Source organism: Phaseolus vulgaris, chromosome 4 (assembly GCF_051622355.1).
Source record: "Phaseolus vulgaris cultivar YP4 chromosome 4, ASM5162235v1, whole genome shotgun sequence".
In the NCBI taxonomy this organism is placed as follows: domain Eukaryota; kingdom Viridiplantae; phylum Streptophyta; class Magnoliopsida; order Fabales; family Fabaceae; genus Phaseolus; species Phaseolus vulgaris.
In genome coordinates, this window is record NC_143501.1 from 2584506 (window position 1) to 2609057 (window position 24552).

The window sequence follows — 24552 nt, forward strand, 5'->3', positions numbered from 1 at the left end:
TACACTCTTGGGTTGGGTGCACATTTTACCTAAACCCTTATTTTCATTTCATTAATGGTATTTTAGTCTTTTCCTTTATGTATATTGGGTGCAGTCCAAAATGATCTGGTGCAGGGAGAATATGCCTTATGATAAAGTAGTTATTTTATTGGGCTCCTATTTAGATAGGCCCATAAGTGTTTATAAATACATTCATTATCTCACTAAGTACGTCTAATCTCTCATATTCATTTACTCATTTACAAAATCACCTATATTCTTACTGTTTGTGAATTGAAAAATCTTCTACACATGTCTCATCATTTAGTAGAACAACTCGAATAACTCATAATATTTAGATAAATAACTCATATCATCTTCAGTAAGAACATCTTTAAATTTTTTTAAAAAAAATTATCACTTATTCACCAGTTTAAAGTGCAAAAATTTCAATTTATTTTCTTGATAGAGTAAAGATAATGATAAAATACATTCACAGTTGCTGCATCAATGAAAAAGTGGGAAACTGCCGTTGTTGGTTCTTCACCCAATCCTAATATTAATTTATGAAAATATTCTATAAAATATAAATATGAATAAGTTTAATGATTTAATTAGAATATTTTACAAAACAATTACTTATGCCATAAAAGTATTATCCAAAGATTAATAATACAAACACATCTATATCTATATATCTTCTTATATATAAAAATATTATCCTTCCCAACCGTTTTATTTTTACACAAATTCTGTTTCTATTTTTTATTAATATGTGTCATTTTATTATTTTTGTTATTTCATAGGAATATTTTAAAAAAATATTTGTAATTTTTTTAAATTAATATTACAGAACAATTTTAATAAAAAATATTAGTAATAAAAATAAAATAAAATAATTTAAAAATCTTTTTAAGTTAGTTACATGTCAATCTTTATATAAAAATTATTAGTAATTTCAGAAACCTGAAGTGAATCTTGTATTGGTGCATTGGACTCTTTTTTTAAATATCTTTCTTCACCAATTTAGATTTTATGTTTTAAACATGAAATTTTAAATAATATTTTTTTTAAATTATTCAGTTATTTTAAAAGTAAATTTAAGAAAAAAAAATTAAGACTACTATCATTTGAAAATGGAAATAATATAAGAGGACCAATCTCAATTTTGATTGACTAAAAAGATTAAATAGTTTTTGTAAATATTAAATCTTTCAGAAGATAAAGAAACAGAATAGTATAAATATATCATGAAGAAGAGTAAACAACATATATTTGACACTATTTATAATAATATAATAATATTTTAAAAATAAAAAATAAAATAAAATATTAATTTATTATATTGTGAAGTGTGTGTTTTCACTAATAAAGAACATGCGAGGGAAAAATATTCACTTTGTTTATGCAACATTTACCTTGAATCTCACGAACACGTTGTGTTCCTTCCCACCCCAACAACCCACGGAAAAACCTTAAATCGCACGTTGGAACTGAAGCCCCTTTTGTTTTTTCGCCTTAGATTAGAGCTACAAAAGGGTTGCATTCATTTTTTTTCATGTGAATTCTCAGAACAATGTCTGGGTTGGAGGAATTGAGGAAAAAGCTTGCACCTTTATTCGATGCCGAGAAGGGTTTCTCATCAAGTTCAACCTTGGACCCTTGTGATTCTTACACAGTAACCTTCTCCCTCGCTACTGTCCAGTGTTTGTTCTTAATTGTATTGAAATGGGTATCAATGATTTTGTCTAATTTCATTTTTTTATTGTGTTTTTGGTTGATTGGTTCAATTGAGAAGTTTTCGGATGGTGGAACTGTGAACTTGTTGAGTAGATCATATGGGGTGTACAATATCAACGAGCTTGGGTTGCAGAAGTGCACGTCTTCAAGGTCTTTGGATGTGACTGATCAGAGTGAGAAAACGTACAAGTGTGCTTCCCAAGAAATGAGGATTTTTGGAGCAATTGGTAGTGGTGCCAGTAGTGTTGTGCAGAGAGCCATGCATATACCAACACATAGGATTCTGGCTCTGAAGAAGATCAATATCTTTGAGAAGGTAGGTAGAATTGTTCCTGCCATTGATTCTTGTGGTTGCTAATTTAATTTGAGTCTCATGTGGGGTAATAGATAGGACTATGTCTTTTCATGTTACTTTTAGTTGTTCAAATTTTCTAACAATTTGATTAGAATGCGCATACTATGTAAAGGTTACTCTGTCATCCATTCACACATCGTTGTACTCGGTCGAATTAGGCTTATAAGCAAGTTTTATGAGGTTGAATTAGGCTTCAAGTCCACTTCTTAATACTCTTTATAATTGATAACAAAGCATGCATTGTTGTAATATGTTATCCTGCTGTCTAAATGTGGTATTGTATTGATGCTGGGTTGGGTAGTACACTCTTGATCTTTGTTTTCGAAACAGCACACAATTGTTGTGGCAATAGTTGTTGTTATCACATGTTTGCTCAATGTTTGTAATTGTTTGTGCTAATCAGGAGAAAAGGCAGCAGCTCCTTACTGAGATAAGGACATTATGTGAAGCACCTTGTTATGAGGGTCTTGTAGAATTTCATGGAGCATTTTACACCCCAGATTCTGGACAGATAAGCATAGCTTTGGAGTATATGGATGGAGGATCACTTGCAGATATCTTGCGAATGAATAGAAGGATACCCGAACCTATTCTATCGTTCATGTTTCAGAAGCTCCTACACGTAGGAAAATAATCTTGTATTTTTTGTTTTCGGTTTTCGCTTTCAGAAAGACTAAGATATGTAACTGTTCACCTTTTATCTTTTGAAAGGGTCTAAGCTATCTGCATGGAGTCAGACATCTAGTTCACAGAGACATAAAGCCGGCAAATCTATTGGTAAATTTGAAGGGAGAGCCAAAAATTACTGATTTTGGTATCAGTGCTGGCTTAGAGAGTTCAGTGGCAATGGTCAGTATATTCTATCTGTCTCAGTATGTTGGTCATGTATTGCTTCCATAGAATTGTTTGCAAATGTCAATGATTTTATTGTTTGGTTGTTGTTACAACCATGCTGTGAAGTTCTTGTTCATAAAAAAAATTGCTCCTTCGCAGTGTGCTACATTTGTTGGAACTGTTACATACATGTCACCTGAGAGGATTCGAAATGAAAGCTATTCTTATCCGGCCGATATTTGGAGCCTTGGTCTTGCCCTTCTAGAGTGTGGAACTGGAGAATTCCCATATACAGCTAATGAAGGTCCTGTGAATCTTATGTTGCAGGTGTGTGTGCAATGCATACTGATGTTATTTGTTTACTTTTGTCTGATTGAATGTAAATGTAGAAGAATATCGTTAATTACATGCCTTTTTCTTATCACTTGTATAAAAACTTGTCATCTGAGATAATAACATTAATCACACAAAAGGAAACAAAGTATATATAATTTAGCTTTGTAATAATGCTATAAATTTCAGATATTTGTGATGATTCATACCATGTGTTGTAAGGCATACAATGTAATCAATGATATAGAAATATGTCCTAACCCTGTATGAATTGACTATTCCGTTTGAATAATCTGATTAATTTTGTGCAGATCTTGGATGATCCATCACCATCACCATCAAAAAACAAGTTTTCACCAGAATTCTGCTCCTTTGTTGATGCTTGTCTGCAAAAGGATCCAGACAAAAGGCCAACAGCAGAGCAGGTGAGAAATGAGATAAACCTTAATGTGATACAACCATGTTGTCTAGCATCTATGCTATGCAATTTTGTGGCTGTTGAAGCTATGTTTTGTGTTTCACTTTACCAAAACATCAACATGTTGGCGATCATGCATTTTTTTTACTATCTTTCTGAAATTTGCATATTTCCTGATGGAGAATAGATTGTTTTCTCTAGAATGTGATAGAGCTTACCAAGTCAATCTTATCTTTAGATGCTTTATATATTGTGATACCTGAAGTTTATGATTCTGTGTTGTCCTAGTGCAGTTGCTTTTGAACCCTTTTATCACAAAGTATGAGAATGAAAAGGTAGATTTAGCCGGATTCGTTCGAAGCGTTTTTGATCCTACACAAAGAATGAAGGACTTGGCAGACGTAAGTGGCTGCCAATTTTTATCTCTGTATTATTAAAAGGGCATGCTTATTTCATTCCATAGTTGTGTGAGTAAAAAACATAAAACAATGAGTGGCCATTATTTAGTGTGAACAAGTGCTGCTTTTCACAGGTTGCTTAATGATAATATGAGATAAAGAAAATTGACAATAAAGAAAATTAGAATTTCATTTGCTTGTTTTGCATGGATACTGTTCTTGCTGTGTTCATTGTTTATCTCAACATTTTAGAGATTTAGAGAGGCTTCAATTGGTGCTTAATATCAGAATATTTCTTTTGACTTTGCATTTTTCCTCTTCAGATGTTGACAATACATTATTACTTGCTATTTGATGGACCTGATGATCTCTGGCAACATACAAGGAACTTATATAACGAAACCTCAATTTTCAGGTGTGTACTGTTTTCTATGTTTTATTTCTGCATCAAGAAGATGACATTTGTAACACATCACTCTTCTTTTACTAAGATTAAAGAAAAAATACAATAGAAACAATTTGCATGAAAGCCTATGTTATGCCTATGAAACTGGAACATAATTATGAAGGGCATGTTCAGATGAAGTAGATTATGGTTAATGATTTTAGAATATTAATAAGGGATGATGACATTTTATTAACTTGATTGATTCCATGGTTTTCTCAAGACCTCAATCACTAACAAGAACACTATCCTTCTACATTTTGCAGTTTCTCTGGAAAACAACACAGTGGTCCAAATAACATCTTTGCATCTCTATCAAGTATTAGAGCTACACTGGTTGGTGAGTGGCCTCCTGAGAAGCTGGTGCATGTTGTTGAGAAGCTTCAATGCCGTGCTCATGGTGAAGATGGAGTTGCAATCAGAGTTTCAGGATCCTTTATGATTGGAAACCAGTTCCTGATATGCGGAGATGGCATTCAAGTTGAGGGGTTGCCAAACTTCAAGGATCTTGGAATTGATATTTCTAGCAAAAGAATGGGAACATTTCATGAACAATTCTTGGTGGAACCAACAAGTCTTATTGGGTGCTATTCCATTGTGAAACAAGAGCTATACATTAATCAGTAATGTTATATTAAGTTGTGGTGTGTGTCTGTTTCACACGAAGTGTCTTGGCTTTCATAGAATCGTGTTCTCCCACGTGTAAAGTATACAAATTTGTGTTGTATCTATGTTCTGAAAAAATGTTGATAATGATATGAATTCTTTTAAATTTGATCTGATCTTGTTTCAGCTACTCTAGAACCTCCTTTCCACCTTTTTAAAAGTAGTTTTAGAAGAAAGTTTTCCTCTATAGTCATGTGATGTTTTAATGTCTAAAATGTTAATTATTATTTCACTCTAATCCAAACGCTTTTTTATTTTCGTTTTTCTTAAACTGGTTTTTATATTTATAAATTTTTAAATCATTAACTTCAGTCTTCTTAAAATAAGGTAATTCACATACAGATATATATAATATCTAAAATATAAAATACAATAATATAATTATAAGTTATATAAATTGACAATAAAAATTAACTAATTAAAAAAATTATTTTTTATTTTTATAATTATTTTAAAAAATTATACAATAAATTTTAGTTTAAAAAATTAATGTATTTCTTTATTTTAAAAGTATAATAAAATTATTAAAAATTTAATAAATATTTTTTTTGAGTAACACTTCACTTGTATATCAATATTCAATACATAATATCTTATTTTAAAGATGACGGACAAGTATTTAATTAAGTTTATTCTAGTTTATTTTGAAACGTTTATTACATTTTATTTCTAGCCATGCTTTCCATTGAATTTGTTCTCTAATTCAGATTAAAGTGGGTATTTGAGTCAGCATCACTTTTTTTCGTACTTGTATTGGGTAAAACCTGATACTCAGGTTTCTTATGCAAAATCAAATAAAATACAAACACACCCCGTTTGTCTAATCTAATTGTCTCTCGCAAATAAGCAGAAGCAGACATTTGTGCAGCTTTTCATGTTCAGTCTTTTGCCCTCCCTCCCCAGCTTGATCTGAATTTGGGGTATAAAACAAATATTTTTGCTATAACGAATGCTTTGACGTACTTTACATTTCAAACAACCTGTGGAGACAAAAACAAATTCCTTGAATCATGTCTTCTACATCTGCAAATAACGAGATGTATAAAACCTAAGAAATGAAGCTTACACAAAATCATGGATGAAGAGATTCCAAGCCACCCATGCAAACAATATGTGCAAAAACTTGTTTCTTGATCAAGAATTCCGTAGTTTAACAAGCCTACAAGGTTCTTGGAGATGCGGAAAAGTAGTCTCGGATAGTTCTTTTTAGGGAGGATGGAGGGTTCAATACAGATGAGGGGCTTTTCAAAGAAGATTCAGGGGTTTTTTGAGAAACCGCACTTGGATCAAATCCTGAGGAAAGTTGGTTCGAGTGGCCTTCAGATATGTTCATTTTAGGTGGTGTGATTGGAGTGGGTGAGGAAATTGGATGTAGTTTATGATCGGGTGAAAAAGCATCTTCGTCTGTTTTAGAGTACCTTTTCCCATTATTTAAAAGCATTTTGCACTCTGTACTAGGAATTGCCATTACTCTTCTTCGAACGGCAGATGCACATTGTGTTCTAGAGACATAACTGTTTTTATTCCATACTCGAACCTGAAAATAGCATATTGAGGGAAATTAGAATGCTGAAAGAAACGATTTGAGGCATTTTTAAACAAATCGGTTAATAGACACAATTAAACTAAAAGATACTGCAGATAAAATGCAATATCTGGTTTAAAGTCAAATAAATTTCAAGTTAAATGAATAAGAAAAAGTTTGATTCGCTTACAGTAAAGTCATCAGAACAAGTTGCAAATTTTCCAATTTCATAGCTACACCTGTCAAATAAATAGTGTTAGAAACGAATGTTAAAGAAAACTAGAACCACACCAGGTTTCCAAATTACCAGTTAACTGCTGTAACTTCACCATCGCGAGTTTTCAAAATAGTAGGATCTTCCAGAGGCTTGTCAACCTGAATTTTGAAAGTTCAGTGAAATTATATCCCAACTTCAACTTATGCATCAAACTTATTATTTCATTGTAATTTATAAGTAAGAATGAAACCTTCCAAACATAGGCATTTCCATCACTAGAACCACTGACTATGTTCGAGGCATCAGGGCTAATTGCAGACTGAAATTGCACACATCAGACAAAGTCAGGAATCAGGACAGAAACTGAATGCAGAAGATTTGGAATACAGGTGCAATTCTCACCTTTACAAAAAATGATTCAATTAGGCACCCAGAAAAAGATTTTAAAGGCCCTTTTTCAAGTTGAAGAGTGTTATATAAATAAATTCTGCAAAAAAGAAAGAAACGGTAGATTTTATATTTAGCTGAATATTCTTAACTCAGAAGAATAAAACATACACACTATGAAGGATGATACCGGTTATCCATGCAGGAGGCTGAAAGAAAAAGTCCACTTTCATCTTGGGACAGGCTAGATATTCCGTGTAAACTTTGCTGAAATGACAATGAAGAAGACTGTCAAGAGACTCTAGACAATATCATTTAAGCTTTCCAATATATAAAAAAAATTCTAATGACATGAAAGGCATAATACAACTGACATTTCCAACCACAGTTTTACGGGTGCTATAGTGATTATTCCAAGTTGACACTATAACCTTTTACTAAACTTAAGAATCATGATCCAATTTATCCAACATCGTTAATTGCTAACTTACTGAAAATATAAAAAAAAATATTATCCCTTTAGAGCAAAGTTCCAACCAACCTTTTCAGTTGACTGAGGACATGGACACGTCTGAGCGACACTACTTTTTAAATTTCTGGTATCCCAAAACTTCAACACGCTGAAAGAAACCAATTTGTTAGTCAAACTAATCAATTCGGGTAAAAACATTGGAAAATTAAATGTTCACTTAGATAAGTAATTTTTCCAACCAACCTATCGACTGCGCTAGCAGTTGCTACGGAAACCTGGTCTTTGAGACAAAGAACAGATGTAATGCTCATGGAAGCAGCCTGACAATTAGGAATTGTTAGAAAATTTTAGTTTGCAGAATACAAATGAACATAAATCCATCAGAAACTAACCTTTCCCCTCTTAGTTCGTCGTGATTGAGATGAAACATGTGCTCCGTTGACACCACCCATTGAGCTAGCAATCAAATGATAATAAATGAATTTTTGAATAAAATATAAATGTCAATACACCAATAATTTCATGAGTTTTTCAAATTTAAAAAAAAAAGTCACTTACCATAGGCTAACTTCTCCACGCCTACTCTTAGCAGTGGACTTGCATCTCAAGTCCCAAATACGAAAGGATCCATCTCTAGAACCAGAGACAATAATATCTGAAAATTTTAGTATAAAATGAATATTAATAGCTAATAAATCACTATGCAGTTATAAAAAATCCATAGTTTACGCATAAAGGCAGAGACGCGGGTAAAACGAAACATCACCAGCATTAGTTGGATGGGAACACATAGATTTTACACTTCCCGTGTGCCCAGTCAACACACCAAGACACTTCTGTTCTTGAACATCCCATAATTTTATCTGTGAACATACAATAATAAGATTCAACACAAAACTATCTTGAAGAAAAACCAGCTTATTATTTTCTATATCTATTTACACAATGATCACAAAATTTGTGCAATTCGATCTCAGTAACATTAAATCAGCATCTATATAGACTTAATTTGATCTAAATTTAATCAACAAGTTCTGTCATGAAGTCCTGTGCACGCAACAGAGTGACTTACTGTTTGATCACCGGATGCCGTGAGAATCTGCATATCCTCCTGCAAGTAATTACAATCCATATCAAGTCATACACAAAACTACAAACAAACAGCTGAGATTAATAATTAATTAAATGGATTAAAAGATATATGAATTATGTACCTTAATCCAACAAGTATCAAAAACAGCATTCTGATGCGAAACCCAATTGCAGATCTTCTCATCTTCTGAGAGTAAAATAGGGAAAATTTTCACACAACCGACCACAAAACTCTGCTGCTTCTATAATTATGTCATCGTAGAATTCAAAACAAATAAAGAAATAAGAAAAAATACCTATGTTATCTCCAAAGTTTGCGGTAACAGGGAACTTGCGACGAGTATCAAACAAGCTAACATAACCGTCTTCATCAGACACAGCAAGAATGTGTGCAAATTTCGCAGTCTGCGAGAAAAGATAAACAAGGAGTTCAGGTTATAATAGCAGTTTCATCACAACGTTTGATATTGTAGAATATTGCAGCAAACAAATGCAGCCAACGCAGCTGCAATCCCAATCACAGTGACTTCAAAAACCTCAACGCTGCACTCAAAATCCTAATAAATTGCAGACAAATGAGGCCACTGCAGCCACGATGAGGTTGAAATGACTCCAAAAACCCAAACCCAGCAGTTAGTCCTAACAAACTGCGGACGAATGCAGCAAGCATTGCAATCACGGTGACTTTAAAAACCTAAACACTGCAATCAAATTCCTAATAATTTGGGTATAATTGCAAATAATATCGCCACGATTCCTTAAGTACATATTTGATTTCAAGTCAAACATGAATCCGTGTTCCACATTCAAAGGGAAGTTACTTCGAACATCTTCCATTTTTCACATGCAAAAGACGAATCTAAAGCTTCAAATCTAAATTCAAAAGCACTGACAGCACAGTCAAAAACCGTAATAAAATCCGGACAAATGCAACTGGAGCAGTCGCAATTACAATGACGTCAAAAATCTCGATACGTAGTCAACGCCGTGATAAATCACAGACCAATGCAGCTGGTGTCGATTTGGCTTCAAAAACGGTGCGACGTGGCAAAACCGCGGTTGCAAACAGTTTTACAAAACATTGAAAGAAGCTACGCATACATAGTGAAAACGGAAGGTTTATTAGTGTGAGTAGTACCTTGCAGAAGGACACAGAGAGAGGAATGGTGTCTTCGGCGTTGTGCTGTAAGGCGAGGGATCCGACTTCGTTGAAGGCGGAGACGAATCCGTCCATTCGCGGTCGTTTTCGAACTGCGAACATAGAAAGAGAGTGAGAAAACGACGTGAGAGTTTTCCAATGAAAATTGAGTTCGAGAGAGAGGAACCTCGGAAGAGTTCTCTGGAGGCAATGTGAGTGAAGAGAGAGTTAGAGCTTCCAGAATCCATTGCCATTAGAGAAGAAGAAGAAGAAGAACCGAAGAACTGAAGAAGAAGAAGAACCGAAGAAGAAGAAGAAGATGAAGAAAGGGATTAGGGATTTGATTTGGCTTTGGGTTTGGGTTTGGGAGCGAAGAAAAGAAAAGAGAAGAGAAGAATGAATATATTTGATGAGAGTTTTGGCGCCATGAATGAGAGGGAAAATTCGCGGGAACGAACTTCAATTCATTTTCGGAACTACAAATTTATTAATTTCTGTCAAATATTTTAAATAAAAATAACAAATAAATGCTGTGTTGGGTTCCCTAATTTTTTGGGAGTTTCTTCCTGCACCATATGATTTTCTTCCTGCACCTCCATAATATTTAAAACTCCAAAATTAACCTAGACCTTTTATTTGAAATGGCACCTCTATTTTTGAATTACGGATTTGTATTCAAAATGCATATTTTGCATTACGGATTCTAAAATAACATACTACGGATCTGAAAAATTTATGGATGCATCAATCTGGGAGTTTTACAGATTCAATATTTAAGAAGACAAAAAACAAAGTGTGGATTCCTTGTTCGGTAAAATTAGTGGACTACATTGTCTGGAATCACAACATTTGTACTGTGGAAACGAAAATCCACAATAAAAATGAAACTACAGATCCATAAACCAAAAAAAAAATTACTTACATTCTTTTCCAAACAGAGAACTGTCAAGAAAAATCACAAAATCACCACCAAGTTGTCGGAGACACCACCGATTACCACCTAGAGAAACGTCTTTCTGTGCCAAGAGATGGAGTAGCACCGCCATTGAGAGAGCAATGCAGTCTATCTATGTACAAAGGAAGAAGAAATAGTAGAGTATGAGTGTTGTGTGCATTTTAGGGTTTTTAGAAAATATTAGGGATAAGTTTGTCTTTACATATATTATGGGAGTGCAGGAAGAAAAATGTAGGCGTTGAGGAAGAAACTGCCTTTTGTTCTCTTACACAATGGGCCAGAGGTCCAATGCTTTATTACTTTTCACCGTGCTCCTGCTATTTACATTACCTCACTTTGCTAAATACACTCCATCTTAGAAGATAAAAGAATAAATATATTTTTTAAACATAAATGACTAAATTTATAGCTAAGATAATAGATTAAATATTTTGATATAATATAACTTCTACAAAATATTTACTTATTAATATAAATTTATAGTAAAAATATCGATATATTGGGTTTTGGAAAAGTCTCTTTTTTCTTTGAATAAAAAACCCTAATCTAAACCCCTTTCATTATTCTCTTCCCATTGTTATCAGAATCAAAATCCAACGTTGAACACTCGACGCATTCAAAATCCGTTATCGCAAACAGGTTCTCTCTTTCACATTATTGTTAATTTCGTTCGCATTTTCTTCATATTTAGCCTCAAAATCTATCAAATTTTTATTTCCTTTTAATTATAGGAAGTGTTTGGTACAGTACAAACGCAGGTTGTGATTGTTCAGGAACTCTGCAATTGCTTTCGCTAGATTTGTTAGTTTTTTTTTTTTGGATTCGATTTTATTTTTACAGCCGGTGTTTTACTTTTAGGATTTGTTTTTGGTTTGTGGTGAGAATTATTAGCTGTACATGATATTCTGTGTAGACTAGGGTCAAATGAAGCTGGTTCATGGAATAATCAGGTTTTAACACCTAACTTTGCTTTTTAACAATTTATAATATAGCTAGTGGCTAGTTGCATATGGTTTTTTAGTTGCTGGTACATATAGTTTCTCCAGGTATATATTAAAAACACTTTTAAGATTGAATTTTATAAAAAGAATCAATGCATTACTTGTATTTCTTTTAAAATTAATTTTGGAGAAAAAAATGTTTTAAAATTCTGTTTGAGGAGAAATGTGGGTTTTAAAACTAATTTTTGGATTGCACCATTTGGAAATTTGCATAACTCACCGGCAAAAAAGAAACTGCCTAATCAATCAAAGCTTTCTTGCAATTTTACAGAGAGAAAGTGATGGATTCTTCTCCTTCACAGGACATATGTATTCCGGAGCAATGGTCTGAGGCTGCAGAGTCCATTGCTTACAGTTCAACACCTCCTATTGTTTTTATATGTGGTGCCAAAAATTGTGGGAAGACAACCTTTTCCCGCTATCTCCTAAATATCCTCTTGCACAAATACGCCAAAGTAGCTTATCTTGATACTGATGTTGGCCAACCTGAGTTTACTCCTCCTGCTTTTCTGTCACTAACCGTTGTTCATAAAGTAACTCCAGGTTGGTTTGTGAATCCCTGTCTTATTTTTTGCAAAAAAGTATTTTATAATTTATTTCAAAAATATTTATCTATTTTTAATTATTTTAGATTTGACAGTTCCGTGCCTGAAAACACCAGAGAGGTATGGTGCTATCTCATCTCAATAATTTGGGAGCTGAAACTGTGTTTGTTTAATTTTTGTTATCTTGCTTTTAATATTTTGTAACATTTGACAAGGCTGCTGATTTGTGACAGCATTAACATCTATTCATTAGTCATGTGGATTTTTGGCATGTTGTATTCTCCAATTGTCAGTTAGGTCACGATGATTGCTACCGATGTGTATTTCATGCTTCTGGATTAAGTAGAAGCCATCTTGACATAAGATCACTGTTATACAGAAATAGAAATAATTCTATACATTGACATTTTTCATATGATTTTGTTCTGTACATGGTTGTTCCTTTTTCTTAAGATGCTGTAGAAGTCATTGTTCTGTGCCTCTCGTTTTGGGGAATGTAGTGGTTGGGATAGGGGTCTTTTATGATTGCTATGAAATTTTTTGTAGACAGTTGGATGACATTTTGTGCCTTGAATCTTTGTGTTCAAATCTGTATCTATTAGCCAATTCGTGTATTACATGATTAAACATGTGATGGACTTCCTTGGCTATCTGTCATTTTTTTTGTAACAGGTGTCTTTTCTTTGGTGACGTTTCTTCTAAAAGAGATCCATCAACATACTTAAGTTATGTATTTGCCATTTATGATTATTACCAAAAGGAGTATTGCATCTCTGAGAAAGGAGAAAATCCTTGTAATGTCAAGTTGCCTCTTATTGTGAATACTTCTGGCTGGGTGAAAGGTAAGCTCACTTTTTTCAGCTGTAATTCTGATTCTTTTTTATCCTGCATTTGTATTTGAAACTATTTCTTTCATAGGATTGTAGCGATATATCATCTGTTTTTGTTCCATGGTTTCTTTTTTCTGGCATTTCAGGTATTGGTTATGATGTATTAGTGGACATGTTGAAATATATTTCTCCAACACATGTAGTTAAGATAAACATATCCAGTGAAAATAAGAATCTGCCTGCTGGAGAATTCTGGTTAGATGAAGAATATGATGGAACGATTAACCTAATTGAGATAAATTCAGCTCGTCAGGATTCATCAAATAGATCGTAAGTTCAAATCTGATGAAAGTTGTTATCAATTGCAGCTTCTTGTTTGGCCCTTTTATTACCATCTTTATGCTTCAGGTAACATAATATCCTTATTTGTTTCCCCAGGGTACTTTTTCAGAAGGATGCACGTCCCCTACGTGATTTACGAATAATGGCTTATTTCAGACAGTGCTTTTCTAGTGATTCAAATATTTCTACGATCAAGGAACTTGCACATGCCTTGGCCTCTCACTGTCCTTATGAAGTTCCCATTGCAAGTGTAAAGATTCGGCATCTTCATTGTGAGGTTGGCTTAAATTTTTCTTACTACCTGTTCTGAATGAGTCACACCACACTTCGTATGGTGGCTACCTTGTTACTGATGATTTAGAAGTTAAATTTGCTTGCATCTAACTCTTCACAGGCACCACGACAGTGGAGTCTTATGACTGAGTTGCCCTTCATGAGTTTGGTTTTGATGCATTTGGTCCATTTTTTTATTTCTTATCCAACTTGATTTTCAAATCTTATTGATATAAATATGTTGTTTTCTTGTTAGGAATTTCAATAATATTTCATTTCATATATCTATTTGATTTATATAAAGGTAAGCATAACATTGTTTTTTAATAATCTCCCGATATCTTTGTAGGTCCCAAGCTCTGAAATGTTCTTCAGTTTGAATGCTACTATCGTTGGCTTAGCTGTTGATTCTGAAGGACCTGAAAATTTACCTTGGTGTTTTGGTCTTGGTAGGCCATCTGAATTTGAAATGTTTCATCATGTTCTGTTCTGAAACCGAGGATCATTTTTACTGAAAACTTCTGCAAAATTGAAATTTTAGATTAAAAAGCTATTAAGGTTGCAAGACAAAAATACTGTGATCTAATGTGCATTTGTAAGTTAGCTTATCTTGATTTCTTATGTTTCAGGGATTGTGAGGGGCATTGACGCAGTAAAAGGTGTGCTCTATGTCATTACTCCTGTGCCACATAGTTCCTTGGAAAAAGTCAACCTCTTGCTACAGGGTTATATCCAAATTCCCTCTTGTTTGTTGCAGGCAAGATGTTGTTTTACATTCTTTTTCTTAACATAATCTTGTAGAAATGAAAGACAATATGTTGAAAGTTTATTCAATCTGCTTCCTTTCTGTTGTCTGAGCCTTTTTTACTAGTTGCTAGAAATGTGTTCAGTTAAACATTCCTGAGATGAATACAATACTATTATTTTAATATTTTTTCATATCATTTAATTACAAATTTATCCTTTATATATATTTATATCTAAACCCATCATCACATCAAGAATTGTATACAACACTCAAGATTGTCAAAGCATCATTTCCCTTAACATTATGATTATTATTATTTCTGACTCTGTTTCTTATGTAAAAAATGTCTTCCTTTCAGGTTCAGGGATGTATCTCACCATACATGTCAGCAAATACTTTGGCTATAAACTAGTTATTCATCTGTTGGCAAAGAGAACCATTACAGTAGAGAGCATATTAGCAGGGTAATAGCCATTGTATTTACTAAAATCCAATTTTGTTTTCAGTTATTTATATTTATATACAGCAGATGTACATCTATGGATATTTTAGCATGGAAATTATACTCATGATTGCTTGCAGTATGATGATTATTTCCTTTCGAGTTTGGAATTTTAGTATCTTTTTCATGGTCTATTAATCCCTAAAAATGTTCTTGGAAGATTTGATACATATTACTATTTGTGATTTTGTAAAATAATTTAATGTCAAAAAAATATTTTTAGAAATATAATATTAGAATTAACATAAAGAAAAATCATTATAAAATCTTTAAAAAAAATATACTTTACAACAAGAAATTAAATTTATTTCAATTTTTTAATTATTTATTTATTATAACTAGTGAAAAAGCAAGCATTTATGTGTTTTATGATAATAAAAAACTAAATATTATAAGAATTAAAATAAAAATTTATATGAAAGTTATAACAATAAATATTTGTATTAACTTTTATGATGTTATAAAAATGAATAAAATAAGTTATATTTAGAGATAAAATCAGTAATAAAATGTGTACACCAAAAATGGCTTAAAAAATCATCCTTATTAATAAATATAAATTATAACTAATTGTCATATAATCAATTAAGATAAATGGGTTCTATCTGTTCTAGTAAAAGTAATACAAATGTGAAAGATTGTCATTGCATGTTGATGGCATTGGCAAATAAAAAAGTTCACCTATGATGAATTTGTTGTTATTCGTTATTAAAACTTGGATGTGGTCCATATAAATTTTTATACAAATAATTATTTTTCAATTAAAACAAACAATTTTTCACCAGTAGTATAATGTTGGAAGCATGATTGTTAATTTGTTAGAACTTAAAAGTGATAATATACTCATAATAAATAATTATAAAATGATAGCTATTGTTAAATTTTAAATATTATATAATTTATATTTAAAAGCAATAGCATACCTGTATTAAAGTTAAATCTGAAAAAGTTATAAAATGTAAAAGAAAACATTGGCATTTGAATTTAGTACTGAGACCTTTTCTTTTGAATTGAAAATTGATTTTGATAGAAAGTGACTATGAAGAGTTTGGTCCAAAACAATATCAAACATTCCATGTTGAAACTAATTTATATTTTTTTATTAATAATATAAATTATTTTAAATATTAATAATTTTTTCTAGTGATATGTTTTTTCAAATTACATTCAAACTCTATTTTTTTAAATATTACATTATCATTTATTTTACATATTATATATGCAAATATGATTTGAAAAAACAATTTATTCTTACTAGTTAGGTTGTGTTTGATGTAAAATTTGAGTCTTGAGTAGCTTGCACGTTGCAACATAATATTGAGTGAGTTCATGCAAAATTTTACCTAAAATATTAAATGATAAGAGATAAGATGATAAAACTTATTACAAACATTATTTCTGCAGAATATGTGTATTTATATGGTTAAAGTGACCCAATGGTGGGTACCAATGGCAGTGTCTCATTGGTCTCTAATTAAGACTACCAAATCAATTATGTGGGGGCTATGTGCCTAGCTACTTTATCAAAATATATCAAACTACATAGCCATTTAATTCAACTCATGCTAAAAATGTCTCCTTCATCTTCACACACACCATTGTACCATGGTGTTACTTTTTTTTTTCTTGCTATTTTTCTTCTCACAATTCATCTTTTGGATTTAGATGTTTAGCCAAATGGGTTTTCTTTTCATTTGGGATCTTGGCTTTATTTTAGTCACTAATCTTCTTCTAGGGTTTGATACAATAAATAGGTGTGTTTCCTTCAACTTCAAATTTTATAGTTGAGTTTTACACATTTGTTCTAAATGGGTCCATTTTTAGCATAACAAGGTAGTTTATGGTTTTTTTTTTATGTTTTCAAGTGAAAATTAATTGGTAGAAAATTTCACTCAGATAGTATTGTTTGTGTTTTTTATTTATCCAATATCATACTGTATAATTTAGGGTTTAAGGTTTTGTTTTTAGACTATAATTTTATATTCGGGATTCAAATTCTGATATTGAATTAATCTAAATATTGTAAAAAATTAGTTAAAATTTGCTTATTGGAAACTGAATTTTGAGTTAGTTTTCTTTAGTGTTTTGATTTATTAAATTAAATAATATGAATGGAGAAATTTTGGAAAAAATTTATGAAATTCATAAACATGTAAGAGTTATATTTTATCCAATGCATGTTAGGATTACATCCCATCAATCAGAGTCTAGGTCAGCACACGTTTCCAGTTACTACAGTAAGTCATTAACATTTGGCAGTGTACATGTTTCTTATGACACGTGTCTTGAGTCACCCCAATAACCCAATGCATGTTAAGATTACATTCCATCCAACACAGTCTAAGTCAACACGTGTTTCTAGTGATTGTGATAAGTCATAAACATGTGGCGGTGTGCATGTCTATCTGATGACACGTGTACTGAGCCACCGCAACCACCAAATGCATGTCAAGGTTACACCTTATCCCACCTTCATCTCTTCTGCTATAAAATGGGTGTGGTTGGAGGAGTGGAAGGATGCATAATTTTAAGAAATTTAAAGTTGTTCACTTTGAAGGAATGAATGCATATAATTCATTTTGTGCCTTTGTTGATTGTGAATGTGGGATGTTTACATTATGTAGGTTCCCAAATGGCGTTACACTTAATCACGTGAAGAGGATGATGAAAATAAGTTAAAATTTGTTTATTGAGAACTGAATTTTGAGTTGGTTTTCTTTATTGTTTTGATTTATTAAATTAAATAATATGAAGGGAGAAATTTTGGAAAAAAATTATGAAATTCATAAACATGTAAGAGTTATATCTTATCCAATGCATGTCAGGGTTACATCCCATCAATCAGAGTCTAAATCAGCACATGTTTCCAGTGACTACAGTAAGTCATAAACATTTGGCAGTGTACATGTTTCTTATGACACGTGTCTTGAGCCACCTCAACAACCCAATGCATGTTAGGATTACATTCCATCCAACACAGTCTAAGTCAACACGTGTTTCTAGTGATTGTGATAAGTATAAACATGTGGCAGTGTGCATGTCTATCTGATGACACGTGTATTGAGCCACCGCAACCACCCAATGCATGCAAGGTTACACCTTTTCCCACCTTCATTGCTTCTGCTATAAAATGGGTGTAGTTGGAGGAGTGGAAGGATGCATAATTTTAAGAAATTTAAAGTTGTTCACTTTGAAGGAATGAATGCATATAATTCATTTTGTGCCTTTGTTGATTGTGAATGTGGGATGTTTACATTATGTAGGTTCCCAAATGGTGTTACACTTAATCACGTGAAGAGGATGATGAAAATAAGTTAAAATTTGTTTATTGGGAACTGAATTTTGAGTTGGTTTTCTTTAGTGTTTTGATTTATTAAATTAAATAATATGAAGGGAAAAATTTTGGAAAAAATTTATGAAATTCATAAAAATGTAAGAGTTATATCTTATCCAATGCATGCCAGGGTTACATCCCATCAATCAGAGTCTAGGTCAGCACACGTTTCTAGTGACTACAATAAGTCATAAACATTTGGCAGTGTACATGTTTCTTATGACACGCGTCTTGAGCCACCTCAACAACCCAATGCATGTTAGGATTACATTCCATCTAACACAGTCTAAGTCAACACGTGTTTCTAGTGATTGTGATAAGTATAAACATGTGGCGGTGTGCATGTCTATCTGATGACACGTGTACTGAGCCACCACAACCACCCAATGCGTGTCACGGTTATACCTTATCCCACCTTCATCGCTTCTGCTATAAAATGGGTGTAGTTGGAGGAGTGGAAGGATGCATAATTTTAAGAAATTTAAAGTTATTCACTTGGAAGGAATGAATGCATATAATTCATTTTGTGCCTCTGTTGATTATGAATGTGAGATGTTTACATTATGTAGGTTCCCAAATGATGTTACACTTAATCACGTGAAGAGGATGATGATTGGGAGCAAATTATTGTGCACTCAAGATCAAGAAGTTACAAATGTTTTTTTATCACATGTCACTAATATCTTTTGAAGATATGTTTTTCCTTGTAAGTGTTGAAGATGTCTAAAATATGATTGGTAACATTTATAGTTTCCTTGATCCAACATTATGTCATTTTTTGTAAATTTGACGAAGGTCCAACCATCAAACGTGAATTATGGAGCATCATGATAATAATGAGGATAATTGGTCGATGATTAATCATAATTATTGTTATAGTTCCAATATTTATAACACATTTGTTGTTTTAATCTTTGTTATTAGGGATGTTTCTTTACATTCGTTCTTCTTTAAAATTATATGTTAATATTCTCATATTTACCATGAGAAATTTAATGTTTAAGCACTAAAATATTTTAAGTTTTAAAGACTAAAATAAAAGTTTTCCTAAAGTTAAAAAACTACAGATATAATCAAACCTGCTAGTAATAATAATAATAATATATAAAATTTTAGAAAGAATTATGGATTTTTAATTTGGTATTTGTAAAAGAAAACTAAAATTGCATGTACTCAATGTTTGCAAATTTATTCAACTTGAAATCTTTTAAATAATTTCATAAATAAGCTAGAACATGTAATAAATGGTCATGATTTCTTATCCACAATCTATTACACAGTTTATTATTACATGCAGAATATGATAATAAATGCAATACTCTAACATACTTATTTTAATTATACATCACAATAAAATTTGAATTTTTTAAAAAAAATTCACTGTTTTTTACTGTGAAAATGATGTTATATATGAATTTACCCTTTCTGAATGACATAGCTTCTGAACCTATTGCTTCATCTAACACTAGATGTCTTCTTCCTTTGTCAGCACTGTTCTGAAAACAGAAGCTGTTTCAGATCTTGCGTATGATGCATGGAATATATATATATATATATATATATATATATATATATATATATATATATATATATATATATTAAATGTTTATTTTTTTGTGTCTTGTTATTATGATCATTCAAAGAAGTTGGGATAAGAAAATTGATCATAATAAGTGTGTAAAAGAGAATGAAAATAGTGAAAAACATGATTAATTTTTTAGCAGCATTGTTTATTAATAATTTTGTCATTATTATAATTAAAAACATAATTATTAAATAAGAAAAACTTAAGAACAGTGTCAACAATTCCTTTTCTACAATTTAAAAAAATTAATTTAGTGTTAGTCAAATGTTAGAAAATAATTATTAAAAACTTACAAAGTAAATTGTTTAACTTCAAATAATAAGTCTTTCAGTTTTTAAAATTAGAAATAAATAAAAATTTAACCAATTTTATTTATTTAAACGTTTTTTCATCTATTTAACTTTCATTATAAAACTAAATATTATTGCAGTTTATTCATTTTGAAGACATATAAATATTAAAATATAATTTTCTTGGGTAAGCCAAAGTTTATAAACATGTTGATGACTTGCTGAACAACTATTTTTTATACATCTCTTATTTTTTATATTTTTATTTCCTAATTTTTTTAATATTATTCCAGCTTTATTTTATGTATCTTTTGATACATGTTATATATATCTTAATCACTCTTTCTTTATATATTTTATTTTATTTATGATTTTACAATTATTCTATTTTTCACTTTGTGTAAATTTCTGAATATATTACTATTTTCTTTTTATTATTATTAGCATGATCTTTTGCTTCGAATTGAGTGATTGGATTTCCTAGTTATTTGGCAGGTGCACGTGCAATTCAGTGATACAGTACATATTTTTGGACTTTGATTGATCTTCTGCAAAAACTAATTTTATATTAACTTAATTTATAACATTAATTTCAATTAAAAATTAGTTTAGAGTAAACTCAAACATTTTTTATATTTTTTTTTCATGCAGTACACAAATATTTAAAATGAATTAAACTCAAAATCAATTATATATTCCTGACATTTGACAAAAAAACATGTAGTTTTGGTTAAATTTTCAATTTTGTGCATTTTTTTTGTTTCTTTTATTTTAATTAAATGACTCTTATATTTGCACATATTGATTTGAGGTATATAGTAAATAAAGAAAAAATAAAGTTTTAATTTAGTAATAAACAAATAAATAATTAGAAGCAAGAATAAAATTTAAAAGTAAAACAAAATTACACATCTTGTCAAAAAAAGCATCACTCCCTAGAAACTTATTAAACAAATAAATAAAATTAAAATTAAAAAAAAAGGATAAAATTGGAAATTCCGCCAAAAGCTAAAGGCGGGAAAAAGAGCCGTTGCTGCCCAAATCAATGAAATTTTGGCGCCAAAATCTCGCCTTGGTTCTGCCCGTAAAACCCCGGGCACCCCCTTTCTCTCTTTCTCTCTCATTCTCTTCCCTCTTCTTTTTCTCTCTGAAAATTCATATTTCTCCATGAAAAAACCTCTCAAATCTCACACACCCTTTTGTTGTTATCCCTCACTCCTTTTTTTTCTTCATTCCTTTTGATCCCTCAAGACAAAAACTGAAAACCCTTTTCTCTTATTCCCTCTTCTTCCTCTTCTTCACCCAAAAGCTGTAACCTTTCACCCAAGGTTCTTCTCTTCCCTCTTTTTTTCCAACATGGGGTTCTCTCATTCGGACCTGGAATCAGAATCCAAGAAGTGGGTAATTGCCGGAATCGCTGTTCGGTCTCTCAAACCCATCAACACCAAACGCGTCAATGGCGGCGACAACAAAGACGACAATGCTGAAGAACTCTCCACAACACCCACAGCTAAGGAATCAAGGATACCCGACAATTTGCCCTGCCCGCCGGCGCCGCGAAAGTGCAGACCTCCGACAAGGTGTGGCGGCAGCACTGGCGGCGTGAGAGAGTTCTTCACGCCACCTGATTTGGAGAGTGTGTTCAAGTGTCATAAAGCCAAATGATTCGACTTCATTCAACTAACAGCAAACAGGGACTTAGAAGAGAGAGATTTGGGTAGTGTACTTTTATTTGGAACTCAAAATTCAATTTCTATATATATGTATATGATGAAGTAAGTAATTTCAGTTGTTCGTGATGAGAAGTGATGAGAAGAAGATCAATGGTTAATATTGCAGACACATACTTGAAAATGATGTGTGTTTGTTTCATTACTTGCACATACATGATATGTTATGTATGTGTTTGTGGGTTGTTCATGAGTGGTTGAAATTGCTTGCTTTGTTCTTAAAGGGGTGAATTTTTTGGTTCTGAATGCTTGTAATTGCTCTTTCTTCTTTTCCTAGGCTGAGAAGCAAGAACTTGTGTATAAAGTATGAAGGAAAAGAGGAATGATATTTAGAAGTTAGAAAGGAGGATTGAGTAGTTTTTTTGAGTTTTTGTTAGAAGCTATTATGTAGTTTATTTACCCTTTTTTTTTTCATTAATGAGAAGCTTTAAATATCTTGATATTTGGTGCTATTTGGGTGAAATGAAATCATGGGATTCCAATGACTTGGAGAGTGACTGAGTGAGAGGGTTCAACACTTGACAAACATGACTTGTAAGTTTTTGTTTTGGGGTTTTGTGCTTTCCACTGTGTGGCCCTTTTGTGCTGTGAGTGAAGATTCTGTTTTTGTGTAAGTTTTAGCCTTTTGAAGAGGGTGTGGTTGTGGTTTGGTGCAGCTATTGTTTCCCTTTTTGGGTTAGTTTGGTTGGTTCTTCTCTGCTTTTATTGCTGGATCTCATGTGCAATTGGATATGCCTAATTTTTTGGTGTGTTAGACCAAAAGGGCTTAATTCTTAGTACCTAATATTTCATGCTAATTTTTTATTTGCATTAATGTGAAACTGTCACACATGGGTGTGGAAGTTGGAGTTATTGAGATCAAAGTTTAGCAAAAATTTGGTGAAATTTTTCATCCCCTGACCATGTACTAATGTGACATGCTGGGACTTGTTACTCCAAAATCTGAAATCTTCAGCAGAAGAAGAAACTTTTTCTGACTCAATTCTTTCTCTGTCATAAATTATGTTTCTCTCTTTTGTTCTGCTCCCACCATGCTTCTAATATTCTTAAGAAATCCCACTCCAAACGGATGATTTGTTTTTCTTGTGCTTGGAACTTCTTCAAAGATTTGAGTTTTAATCCAAATTCATGTTCAAATATGCAGAAATAAGAAACACTTGCTTCAAGAGTGGTGTATGTTAGAATATCCAAAAACATGCAATTAGTTTTTGAGGAATAAACATTTTATTTTCTAAAATAGTACCTTTTTCATTTTATTTTTTTAATGAAAATCTGCCATTTTTAAGCACAGATTATACTGAGAGAAAAAGCTTAATTGCTTTTTTAATTTTGTTATTTATTTAATTTTATCTCATTGGAAATAAAAAGTTTTAATCTTTGGAAATGCAATCATGCAATTCTTTTAAAGTTGGATTAAGTTTTTCAATTTTAAATATATAACAATGTAATTCTTTAGAAAGTTGAGTTAATTTTATAAAAAGGGTGTAAAACAAAACATTAAAACATAATATTTGTATGAGAATTGACAAACATGAAGAAACAAAGATAAAAAAACATGAAAATTTAACAAAGTTATTATAAGTAGACCCTTAAAATAAGTAGACGAAAAATATATAAAAAATCATCTATATTTATATATACTAGTTATAAAAAAATATTTTAAAAAGCTAGTATCATTTAATAATAAATCATCATGACAAGTTCATTAATTTTTATAGATAATTACTCTAAAACTACACTAAGAATAATTACCTATTATTATTATGTTTTCTTTTATATAAAAAAAAAAGAGAGTCGTACTCCTTTTTACTTCTTGTGGTTCCTAGGTTTCAACTCAATAGTTTTTTCTCCACTAAGCCCCATACACAAAAGTCATAAACACAAGCGTGTTATATTGTACATGTGTGGGTCAAATTGTCTAACCAGTCTAAAGCTACCTTACCCATGCAAAAGAAAAAATCTTTTCAATAGTTAACATCATTAGGTACACAAAAAATTGTGAAATTTCATAACTTTTAATTAATGCTAAAAAAAAATTCATAAGTATAGTAAGGTATCACACTTCTCTTATACAAATTAGTGGTATAATTGATATGTAGTTGAACTTTTAAAACAATGTATAGAACTTTGATTATATCTTATTATATGCATACACAAGAATCCATCAAGAAAAAGGGAAAAAATCATGTTAGTGATAAATTTTCAGAAATTAGTTTTTTTAAAAAAACACATATTGATAGATGATGACAAATTAAAATGAATCTTGTTCCAACCTTACTAGCCCCAAGTACCCTTTTACACCCCTCTTCAAAACTCTTGCTTTAATCTTCTTCTATGCCCCACCCACTTTATCTTGCCCTTGCACACCACAACCAAGGTCATAGCACTCTTGAGATAATTAAAAGTGGAAATTATTAA

At 31.5% G+C, this 24552-nt stretch overlaps 4 protein-coding genes across 5 annotated transcripts; 3 read left to right on the forward strand and 1 right to left on the reverse strand.

Moving 5' to 3' along the window:
* The first annotated feature begins 1341 nt into the window (after window positions 1-1341).
* On the forward strand, window positions 1342-5298 carry MKK3 (mitogen-activated protein kinase kinase 3). The gene is made up of 9 exons (XM_068645427.2): window positions 1342-1657; window positions 1778-2035; window positions 2478-2696; window positions 2786-2923; window positions 3068-3235; window positions 3553-3666; window positions 3953-4060; window positions 4381-4472; window positions 4769-5298. Exons 1-9 carry the CDS (start codon window positions 1556-1558, stop codon window positions 5127-5129), a joined length of 1560 nt encoding a protein of 519 aa, XP_068501528.2. The 5' UTR covers window positions 1342-1555; the 3' UTR covers window positions 5130-5298.
* Window positions 5299-5870: 572 nt separating this feature from the next.
* Window positions 5871-10453, reverse strand: LOC137836726 (uncharacterized). Its single transcript, XM_068645428.2, has 17 exons — window positions 10187-10453; window positions 10000-10112; window positions 9158-9266; window positions 8984-9048; window positions 8842-8880; window positions 8536-8632; window positions 8328-8424; window positions 8162-8225; window positions 8013-8089; window positions 7839-7917; window positions 7488-7564; window positions 7313-7397; window positions 7161-7229; window positions 7001-7068; window positions 6884-6932; window positions 6235-6705; window positions 5871-6148 (listed from the first exon to the last, which is right to left on the reverse strand). The coding sequence occupies exons 1-16, from the start codon at window positions 10251-10253 to the stop codon at window positions 6328-6330; spliced, it is 1533 nt and encodes a 510-aa protein (XP_068501529.2). The 5' UTR covers window positions 10254-10453; the 3' UTR covers window positions 5871-6148; window positions 6235-6327.
* A 997-nt stretch (window positions 10454-11450) lies between these two features.
* Window positions 11451-15327, forward strand: LOC137836727 (polynucleotide 5'-hydroxyl-kinase NOL9). Of its 2 annotated transcripts, none has more exons than XM_068645429.2 (9): window positions 11451-11593; window positions 12227-12498; window positions 12587-12620; window positions 13173-13342; window positions 13477-13660; window positions 13769-13949; window positions 14295-14394; window positions 14575-14702; window positions 15052-15327. In XM_068645429.2, the coding sequence occupies exons 2-9, from the start codon at window positions 12237-12239 to the stop codon at window positions 15103-15105; spliced, it is 1113 nt and encodes a 370-aa protein (XP_068501530.2). In that variant the 5' UTR covers window positions 11451-11593; window positions 12227-12236; the 3' UTR covers window positions 15106-15327. The 2 variants fall into 2 exon arrangements, with proteins under 2 accessions (XP_068501530.2, XP_090158015.1); XM_090301889.1 differs by having other exon boundaries at window positions 11463-11593; window positions 12258-12498.
* A 6182-nt stretch (window positions 15328-21509) lies between these two features.
* LOC137836574 (cyclin-dependent protein kinase inhibitor SMR6) lies at window positions 21510-22574 on the forward strand. Its single transcript, XM_090301110.1, has one exon. It carries the CDS (start codon window positions 21761-21763, stop codon window positions 22067-22069), a length of 309 nt encoding a protein of 102 aa, XP_090157236.1. The 5' UTR covers window positions 21510-21760; the 3' UTR covers window positions 22070-22574.
* Window positions 22575-24552: the final 1978 nt, after the last annotated feature.